Source organism: Notothenia coriiceps, unplaced genomic scaffold (genome assembly GCF_000735185.1).
Source record: "Notothenia coriiceps isolate Sejong01 unplaced genomic scaffold, NC01 NC01_scaffold00020483, whole genome shotgun sequence".
Lineage (NCBI taxonomy): Eukaryota > Metazoa > Chordata > Actinopteri > Perciformes > Nototheniidae > Notothenia > Notothenia coriiceps.
The window spans coordinates 10695-21961 of NW_011353184.1; the positions used below are offsets into that span (position 1 = coordinate 10695).

The following is an 11267-nucleotide window of genomic DNA, read 5'->3' on the forward strand; positions in this document are numbered from 1 at the left end:
CACATACACACACACACATACACACACACACACACACACACACACACACACCTACTGTTAGTCCAACAACGCCCTTTGCTGGCAGCATATTTATTCCAACACACACTCCCTAACCCTAACCCTCCTGTTTATTTGTAGATATCTCCTAAAGCCTACAAATAAAGTGTGAAATGTAGGCCTGTTACATATATTATTGAGCGATATATATTATGCACACTGTTCTGCTTTCTGCCCTGACCTCAGCATCAGTAAGTCTGATGCACATTTGATCATCTCAAATAACTTATAATCACAACGGGAACAGTTTGCAGAGCTGTGCTTTGTTGACATATGTCCAGCCATGCGTCACGCCTCTTTTAAACATCACTGTTGGCTGAAATAGTCTCCAGAGAATACTTCAGTGTACCCTCGGTTATAGCTCCTCCAGAGAGACAACTCTCTCCTCTCTCCTCTCTCCTCTCCATCAGTGTATCCTTGGTTACGGCTCCTCCAGACAGCCTCCTCGATAATCGATCCTCAACGAGCCTTTAGAGCAGGGGTGCCCACACTTTTTCAGCTTGGGAGCTACTTTTAAAATGACCAAGCCCAAAAGATCTACCTACAGGGCCGCCCCTGCCCAATCTGTGTCGCGAGCGGGAGGGGGGGGTGCTAGTTGAGTAAACGGCGGATAAACTGTGGCGCGCTTACACTAATTGCGCCGCGTAAGCGCATAATAGTGCACCGCATAATAGTGCGCCGCATTTGCGCTTCAGATGAGGAGGTGAGGCCCCCTCATAACTGCATGAACCTGTATGGCACAATACAACTCAGACTGGCTTACCTGTACGTCAATCAAGTGGCAAATGCCATGCGATCTACCCACACTACCTTTGCGAAAGGTAGTGTGGGTAGATCGCATGGCATTTGCCACTTGATTGACGTACAGGTAAGCCAGTCTGAGTTGTATTGTGCCATACAGGTTCATGCAGTTNAACATGAAGTAACATTAAGTAACCCAAAATGTTAAACAGTAAGAGTAGTAGTCATATTTCGTGAACCCTTTGAAGAGTACTGCCACCGGGGTGATCATTCTATAATGCACAATTTAAGCCCGGGGGAGAAATGCTAACGCTAGCATCGGTGTTCGCCGATCTTTTCTACTTCATGCTATCTGCAGAAATGGTTGACATTAAACATTAAAAAGACCAGACAGTTCAGAGAGAATCAAAGGAAGGCAGGCAGGCAGCTTTGCATGACATTCTTCTGGACGTGTTTAATTGTGGTGATAGTGAGGGTAGTCAATTGTTTTGTTGACAAGACAGTAGTGACGGCCATCTTGGTGACGTGTGTTGTTCTGCGAGACCAGAGATGTAGTTCATTGAGCGTTTCACACAAACAAATGTGTTACTTCACAGTTTTACGACACATTATTATTTTTTTGACTTGCAAAATTATTTTTTAAATTGACAAACATCATATGTGTAATTCGTGGCACAATTCAAACGGGATCAAAAGATAATCTTTCTCTCTCCATTGACTTCAATACATAATTTTTTCGAAATAAGGTCCCATGGAGCTCCCCCGGAAGGGGAGGGACTTCGCCACTCTATAAGATGAATCTAGGAAATAATTGTCAGATCATAAGATTTAAAAAACAGTAGTTAGTTGCAGCGCTATTGTTCTAGTTGTGCGGTTTTACATAAACTCCATATTCCTTGTATTTAAGCATTGCATTTCGGGGTAGGGTATATAATAGTCAGATGTAAGCTAATTTACTTGTTTCTTTTCTTACTTCCTTTTTTGTTGATTTTTTTTTCTTTTTCATATTTTCAAGCAAAAGGTTTGGGTTAATGTCATTGTTATTCCAGTTGATTAATTGTGACTCGTATATTTATCTTCCCAGGTGTAATGTCACAAAGTAGCAACCTTTTTTCCAAATATTATCATCATCTCTTTATCATACCCCCAAAGATACTGGTCCTCACAAACGCAGAACATCACTTTTGGCAGTGCTGTGTGGTGTCAACATGTATATGAACACACTGAGTGTTTGGAGGTGACTCATTCTCCAGAGGCTAACATTGTTGCATTCCACATTCCACCGACAGTTCCAATGAGCCGCCGATTGTTCCCCTCCGAGGCCGTTGAAAGCCTGCTCCGATGCGTTTGTCCTCAACAATGGAATTTGGAGAGAGTTACCCAAGGAATAATGTCGTTTTGTTACAATTGTTGCCTTATGTGGCATTTGTTGGTGGTGAATTTAGGAAGAGAAGGAATGGTATTTGTCTGCCTGTTACCATCACATCCCCCCGGTTCAGTTGACATTAGGAAGTAGATGAGATGGGGGAGGGATGGGAGGTCATCTTGGTAAATGGTTATCTTAATTGGGAACACATTTTGCCTGACTCAGTGACTCTCAATCAGATGAACGAAGGCTTTCTTTTAAGTGACGCGACGCCAGAAGAATGTCCCTGACTATCGCAAAATGATGGAGAGGGGCTGAGGGCAGCCCAGTGCTACGGTCACAAGACAACTTTTAGACAGCGCTTAGCTCTCCAATCCCCAAGAGACGGCACTTGTTTCCTGAATTAGTAAGAAGGAGTTGCTCTGCGAGAAGCCAGAATGTGTTTTTGTTCCAGGAGCGAAGTCGAGAGGGGCTCTGGTAATTCTCTGCAGCTCTGCTCAGGCCAGAAATGGGCCGAGTCGCTCTCAGGTGCTGTAGCTCTGTCGCTCAGCCACCAGTCAGGTCCCTCTTTCACATGTCATCCATTCATAAAGAGACAAGCCCCAAATAAAGTTTACTCTCTGAATCATATCCCTCATCATATCATGTGTCAAGTAGGAAAGCACTAATGTTCCAGGTTCTGCTTTTGTTGTTATTGTTAAGAGAGCATTGCTAGTAGGTGTGTGAATCACGGTGTCCTTGTTTGATTTGATTGCGATTCTTGACTATTACTATTTGGTTGAAAACTGCTTCCTGATTCAAAACTTTTCCCAATTCAAAATGAATTCTGGATTCATTACAATAGGGGTGCTAATTTCACGATCTGCTTCAGTCAGCTGTGCACTAATAATCGCAGTGTGACACATTATAAGTGTACTAAAACGGGTTTTGACAAAGTTATATCAACTGATGGCAATGATGCAAATCTAAGACAAAAGGTCAAATTTATTCATTAATAAAAGTTTTTAGTATTTATCAATTCCAAGTGGCTTTAAGATTGACAAGTTGCATTACATGCTAAACTGCGCTAGACCGCGCTAGACATGCCTGTGAGAGCAATTTTAGGGTCAAGTATCTTGCTCTAGAAAAACTTCGAAATGACTGCAAAGATAGATTGTGCTTAAAATATAAGACTGTAATGGTGATCAAGGGCCTGTGTCCACATGACATATGATTCCATCAGTAGCAACCTCTAAGCTCTAGCATTTTGGAATTTGTGAATCTTATTATAATCTTAGAAGATGAGAACCCCCCCTTGAATCGATTCCTCCCCCACCCTGAACTGTAAGCATGTTTCTGGTTGTGATCAGAGCCAGATGGGTTAATCTGAGGGAGGGTTCCCCTTGTCAGCGCTCCAGCAGTGACATCAGCCTCGCTGCTATTCAGTAGCTCGGTGTCTTGTCCTGCAGCCAAGCGTGGGCCGAACCAAGCTGAGGAAGAGGGGGAGGAGTAGGGGCCGGGGTCCTTGAATTCTTGGCTCGATCATGTGACCTTGACCCAACCGCACCCCCCACGCAGAGAGGAAAGCCCTGAACGAAGACTGCATGACACGCAGAACTCTCACACGTGTGTTTCTCTGTGTCTTTTGCACAAGCAGCTCCCTCACAACACTGCCTTGGTGTACAGACTCTTATTATGCCATTTTATGGAAGATCTGTTTCCCCCAGGCCCTGTGAAATCCCCACCTTGCTCCACAGGCTGCTCTACACAGTTGTGGTTTGGATGGGACTCTACTCTCTCTCTCTCTGTGCTGGTAATTGTTATGTGTTCGGCAGCACCTTCCGGTATGAAGGATTTCCCTCACTGCAGTTACTTGAGCTAATCAGGCTCACCTTGATGAACTCTCCATGGAGTTTTTGTCATGTGACCATCACGTAACTTTAAAAATCTTAGCTCCTTCCAGTTTTATACGCACTGGGCTATTATTTTAGCAGACATTGTTTGTTTTTCAGATGTAGCAACTCTTTGTACACTTGGCCCTTTCCATAGAAGTACTTTATGGGTGCGTTTCACTTCGGTTAAATGGATTCCTTGCGTCCCTCACTTGCGTCGTTTCCCTGCGTTTAGTCCCTCCCACCAGGGAAGCATGGAGAGACGCAAAGAAACCACGAGAAGCAGGGAAATTAGTTTTAAGAGCAATGGGACGTCCTTTCCTCCGGAGCGTCGAGTGAAGCGACGTCCGTTTGTGATTACGCCGCACAGCTGATCGTCTGACAGCAGCCAGATCAGTGCATGCGCTGCATCGTCCAATCAGTGAGCGATACACAGTAAGGGGGCGGGGCGAGTGTATGAGGATTTCATCGGAGGATGGTCTGGTAGTTCCTCGATTATCGCTCCTCGATCCTCGGTCCCCCGGCACAAATAAGGCCACTCGGACGCTACTCAAGATGGCACAGACAAATCAACTTCCGGTGATACAGAGACTGAGGAGCGAGGAAATAAAAAATAAGAGAAGTGAAACGCACCCTATGACACTGTGAAACTGAACTTGCAAGTCAAGTCAGGAGAAGTCAGGCCGGTTTTTTTGCCCCCCTCACCTGAGTGTGAGAATGTGTTGCTCTGCGCTGCAGGGATCCGCCTGGGGAGGGGATTTCTCTGCACATTTTCGAGTCCAGACACGACCAAAAAAACACTAAACAGTGAGCTCATCGGCCAGAAGTGTGGTCCGGCACCCTGGATAGATAGAGGACACTTTGTGTATCTGCATGCTGTTTGAGTGAAGAAACTCAAAAGCTTGAATAGATATTGACCCTGTATCAGTGTGTTGTCTCAGCTATTTTTAGGGTTATGTAAAAAAAGTGTTTACCCCAAATATGCAGTTATGTCACTGAAGTATTGGTAGTTGTCTGCAAGTTCACACTTGCTTTTCTATTATCTTAGTTTTTTACAGTTGCTCAAGAAAAGAGAATGCCGCAGGGTTTCCCTCTGCGGTTAAAGTTAAAACAGACTGCAGGGGAGAGCCAATAAGATGACAGAAAATTAATTTTGAATCGGCGGAGATTGCCTTAGTGTTTTATATCAAAGCCAACTGAATGTTAATGTGCTCTGTCTTCACCTTGGATTTGTTGTAATCATGTTCTTTTAAAAAAACACGTCGGGTCCAATTTGACTCTTAACGCCATTTATTGATCCAAAGCTCTGCTTTATGTTGGACTCCTGATGCAAAGCTTAGCCTGTTAAGTAGGGATGCACAATATTGGTTTTTTGAAACCGATACCGCTACCGATAACTTCCTGCTTCTCAAGACCGATACCGATAACCGATAATAATATATTATATATATATATATTAAATGTACCTGTAGTTTTTGCACACCTGGTGGTAAAAAAAAGACTAGTAGTGAGCAGATGACATGAGCACTACTATACTATGAACAAAACAAAGCCAAGAACAGTTTTGACTCTTCAAAGTGACCATATTTATTTTCCCAAATATAATTGAGTCAATCAGTCAATGTCAATGACAAGGTGTTTCCCTGGACAATGAGTGAACAATGAGTGGTCCATATTCCGTCTATCCATCGATAGGTAAACAGCACCGGTGCCTTTGCAGCTGGCTTTGGATTCGCCGCTAGTTTAGCAGCGCAGGCGTCTTCGTACACTTTTAACACACCATCTCAGCGATGGCGAGGTTTCAGGTGACTAATCAGGTTGGAAGTATTATAGCTCGTTGCCTTTTTCCCTCCTCGTGGAACTTCTGCATTGCATTTGTTAATACAAATAGCAAGTGAACTATCTAACTCTGAAACTTTGAAATAGTCCCATACTACCGACAACATGTTTGTTTACTGTCCTGGCTTCACGGCCGCACACCATTTACGTCACAGCCAGGCATGAGTTAGGGAGCGCTGGATTTGTGAAAAACTCCCCTCTTCCTAAACCACTAATACCACAGTACTGGCAAAACGGGAGGAGCCGAGTGAAAAACAAGCTCCCCTCATCCCAATCCACCCACACCGCAGTATTTTTTCTTTTTTTTTACCCAAAAAATATATTTTATATTATCGGGGCTATTAATACTTTTATCGGGTTTATCGGGATGACGTCATAATTCCTAATATCGGGCCGATAATTATCGTGCACCACTACTGTTAAGTGTCAAGAGTGAGTCAATTGGAGTCTAGTGTTAACACACCTCATCAAATGAGAAACAGCAGACCTTTCAGGATCAATTATTTGACTCCTAAAGTTTCTATTTGACGTGTTTTTGTAAACAAAGTCGATGCTGCAGGGCTGTTTGGTTAACTTCAAAATGTCTGGCAGCCACAAATAGCACATGAATACTGAGTAACTATTTACAGTCTGTGTTTATTTGTGACAAACTCCAGTAGCACATACAGAGATGGTTGTTTTCAAAAGGCCATAAGGTTATAACTTTTGTTTTTTCTGTGTTTACCCAGATTGCCCTCTGACCCCAGATACCCCTAACAGCGAGGCGAGGATGTGCAGCAGCAGCCGCCTGGCCGCCCTGAAGAGACAGAATGACATTGAGCTCAAGGTCAAACAGGGAGCTGAGAACATGATCCATATGTACACCAACGGACCCTCTAAGGTAAGAGTCATGCGGAGTGGGGGGAGGCTTCACCTGATATTCAGGTTCCAGCTGGTTCATGTCAGGCTGCCAAAAGCACACGCATCAGTTGAACTGTATGTTTTACATCATTTTCTGCCACTCTTAATTACACGACAACAAAAGACAGAATTTGGTGGTTTTGCGAAGTAGCTTGGAATCGTAGGATGTTGTGATTTCAGGTATTTTCCCAAGCTTAGACTCATCAGAGCTTCGTTTGAGGTTTCCAGCTCGGTAGAAGTCTTTGCTCAGATTATTTCCTTTGACCTAAAACCACTAAGGAGTCAAAGCCATCAGGATATAGTGTATAGTTACAAAATGACCAAGATAAAAAAAAATGATGGTAAAAATATATGTGAAGTAAAAAAAAAACATAGTTAACGAATAGGTACAGATTATTAATCAACTGTGTGTGGGAGAGAAACTACAAAAGGTCCATGAAATATAATATTCACAATTTTGGAGATGAATCTGTTACGCCCTGTTGTGCAAAGGCCTTAAATGCTTGTGTTTCTTGTCCTTTTCGACATCATTGAAGCGACTATGATCCCGGATCTCAGCTTTTACTTACAATGTTATCCCAACTGAAACTAAGAAAATAAGACTAAAGTGATAATATACTATAATAATATTCTAAATGAGCTCTTGGCAGTTCAAGAGGAGAAGCCAAACCCACCATAACACTTGATAGCACCATAAGCCTTGATTTTAGTCACCGTCATCAGGCTGCAGAGGGTTTTCACATTCATAATCACCAATTTTGAATATTTATTTCAGTCTTTTGTAAATGTGCACCTTGGTCATTATCACATAAAAAAACTGTAGTCTGCAGGTGGCAGAACGATGCATGTGGGGTTTGCTTTTACAGCTTCTCTGTAGGGGAGCAGGGAACGTGAGAAGGCGCTGACACACACTGTGTGTCATATGCACCGCTGTTTGTTCACAAAGCTCTCTGTGGCTACTCTAATGCCCAGTGAGGAAATATACCCTTTAGTTGGGAAGTGTGTGTGTTACGAGAACTGATAACAACAGCTGGAGCACTGAGAGCCGCTCCTCTTGGCTCCTGGTCCAGCAGTAGTAATTGAAGCCACTCTGTAGTAGACTCTTTAGCATAGTGTCAGGTTTCAGCAGGGAGTCTCGACTCTGCCAGTGATGTAATCCTGCTCGGCATCGTTTGTTTCTGTGACTGTCGGGGGTTATTTAATGGAACATGAATTGACAAGATTTCTTTGCTTGAGAATCCTTAAAATGAATACTTTGACAGTTTAGAAGATAGGCTTATTTTCTTTCTTTGAGTGAGATGAAAAGGTTGATACCATTCGTACAGGTTATGTGAAGCTAAAACTAGCAGCTGTTTGGCTTAGCGTAGCATAAAGATAGAAACAGACAGGGTAAACCATGTTTTTGAAATGTGTTGAAAGATGGTCACCATTAATACAAATAACACCAGAACTCCAGTCACATCTTTATTTCCTTTTCTGATATTTATTTTATTTACTTAACTTTATATTGTCATTGTTGTTGTTGTTTTTTATGATGTATTTTTTATTATATATATATTTTTTAATACACTGTTTATTTGGTGAATATGTACAGTTGATGTATAATCAATGAATAGATGTTAAAAGATTTGTAGCACTTCACTGAGTGAACGTATCCAAGATAAAACAAGCTAAATTATCTTAGTATCTCCTACTGTCATTTGTATTATGTCTTTAAAAGACTAAAATAATTTTTTTTTAAACAGAGAAACAACTTGCATGGCTCCGTCCAAATGTAACAATCTGCGGCTGCGGCATGCTCTCAAGAATGGCGTAAAGGAAATTCGTGCTAATATTTGACGCCATCAAAATAATGAGAACACTTTTGCAAAGATTTCTTGATAAGATCAATACAACATTTAGAGAACTATGGGACGTCTAACTGAATGTCATTTATTTAGAATGTAACCAGACATGACTCGTTGAACTTTACTCAATAACACAAAGTTCATTGACCTACTGTTCAAGTGAGTACAGTGTGGAAAAGAGAGAGCCCTATTGAGTTACTTCGTACAATAAACAGGTCTGTCAAATGCTACATGATCCCCTCTGTCTGACCGGTGGGGGGGGGGGTCTCTTTCAAAACACTGTGACCTCTCCCGGTCACGCAGACAGTCTGACAGTTGGAAATAGTCCTGTTGTGATGTCAGAGAGGAAATGCCTGCTGGACAGAAGTGTTTCCTGCGAGCGGCGCCATCAACAAAAACCAGGAACTCTGGGTGGAGTTTGCTTACTCCACTCTGTGTGCGCATGTGTTTGTGTGAGCATGTGTGTATTGGCACATGTGAGAGGGTCAGCAATTATGATACACAATGAGATCCCGCTTTCTTTTTTGATGAATAAGATTTTCCATGTGGTCACTCATTATTTGGCTCCAATTAAGGGCATGAAACAGCCTCCTGGGCTGTTTGTGCTCATAGCAAAACACCAGTGATGATGGATGATGTAGAAGTTGGTTACTACTTTTGTTGGTTACATTGTCCCAGTAAAACGATTTTTATTGTCATGTTAAGATCAAATTATCTCACTGATTTGATAATATGATAGCATAATAATACACCCATTCAAAGGGCAATCCCCGTCTAACTTCTAACCTAAATCAGCCATTGGAATCAGGATGGGAGTTATATTTTTAGTAAAACACAACCGAATAAATAAAATTGACTTTTTGGCTCCCTTAAAAAAAAAAAGACAGTACATTGCGAATCCAGTCGGGCGTCGAATAATCGATTATTATTCGCCAGGGCTGTCCGATTTTCGATTTTGATCATGGTCAGTTTCTGGCATCCCTAGTTAAGGTGAGGTTTGGAAATGTAAAAGTGAACAGGGTCATTTCTAAATATCTTCCAAAGAAGATGATAACTGAAAATGAACACGGTCATGTTCATATTTAAATCATAGATTATAACAAAAAAAGTGTGCAAGTCATATCCATATATCGCACAAGAATCCAATAATCTAAAAATGATAGAGGTCAACTCACCATAAGACTAAGCTGATTATGTACAAAATTAAGGGGGCCCGGTTAGTAAAACGTACGATAAGCAGTGTAAGAAAAATTGGCAATTTACTTGTCCGAATACATGTTGGTTATCATTTGGATTTTAACGATTACGGTTATGCTTTTCGATTCCGGTTATCTTCGGTTCTCGATTCTGGTTCTTTTACCTCATTCACACCAACGGTGTTTCAGGGCCGGTTCGGAGCTGGAGCTTGAAAAGCACCGGGTTTTCCTGTTCGCAGCGGAGCAGCCCCTTAGCTCCGGAATCCGGTTCGTTTCAAGCACCAAAAAATGGTCCGGCTAGAGCAAAAGCACCGCATACGTCACGCTTACGTCGAGGCGGGGGCAGGGGGAATCAAAATCGTCATTGAAGTTGATGATTACGATTGTAAAGCAGTTTTGAATGTAACATGTAACGACTGTAAAGTTGGTAGTAAAGTTGTCCCATTTCTTTACACTGCAACCTGCCTGTGAGACAGAGTCCAACCACACATGTCCAACACATAATAATAATAATAATAATAATAATAATAATAATTAAAACTGCGGTCGCACTTGTGCGCGCAGTGATGAGTTGGCCCTCGCGTCCGTGCGCCTGTCGGGGAGGGCAGCCGGTCGTCCCGGCGTCAAGCAGACGCGCGCGAGTCCTCGGAAATGAGCCGTTTCTCATTTCTATAATTTTCGCGTCCCGGACTCCCAGGTCCTCCGGCAGCGACCCGGAAACGGATGTCGGCGCGCTGTCTCGAAGGAAAACAAATTTCTGTAAAGGGTCGTCCAGGATCGATCTTCGAGGAGTTTGTCTGGAGGTGCCGTAACCGAGGATACACTGAAGAGAGAGGAGTCTCTATGGAGGAGCTATAACCGAGGGTACACTGATGTATTCTCCGGAGTCGATTTCAGCCAACAGTGATGTTTAAAAGAGGCGTGACGCATGGCTGGATGTCAACAAAGCACAGCTCTGCAAACTGTTCCCGTTGTGATTATAAGTTATTGAAGATGATCAAATGTGCATCAGACTTTCTGCCCTTTACCGTTTGTTTACTCACTAATCACATCTCCCCTGGATGTTAGGTTATGCTTTCATTGTGAGGCGATGTTTACAGTGAGAACAGCTGCTGAGGTCAGTGCAGAAAGCAGAACAGTGTGTATAATATATATCGCTCAATAATATATGTAACAGGCCTACATTTCACACTTTATTTGTATGCTTTAGGAGATATCTACAAATAAACAGTAGATATTTTTCATGAAACCATATAGTGCTTCACATAATAAAATATACAAGGGCTGTAGCCTGATATTTAGTTATGCTTTAGGAGCTGTTTGTGTTTGTTGTACAATGTATAGGTGTGGTTGTGTGTGTGAGCTGAATGTGTTTGTGTGTGTGTGTGTGTGTGTGTGTGTGTGTGTGTGTGTGTGTGTGTGTGTGTGTGTGTGTGTGTGTGTGTGTGAG

At 42.4% G+C, this 11267-nt stretch overlaps 1 protein-coding gene across 1 annotated transcript in view; it reads left to right on the plus strand.

Annotated features, from left to right (window-relative positions):
- Positions 1–11267, plus strand: part of LOC104952772 (serine/threonine-protein kinase N2-like) — a 20125-nt gene that overhangs the window by 7648 nt on the left and 1210 nt on the right. The window contains exons 9-10 of the mRNA XM_010779647.1: positions 2619–2725; positions 6603–6754. Coding sequence (XP_010777949.1) covers positions 2619–2725; positions 6603–6754 — 259 coding nt within the window. The remainder of the gene's footprint in view (positions 1–2618; positions 2726–6602; positions 6755–11267) is intronic.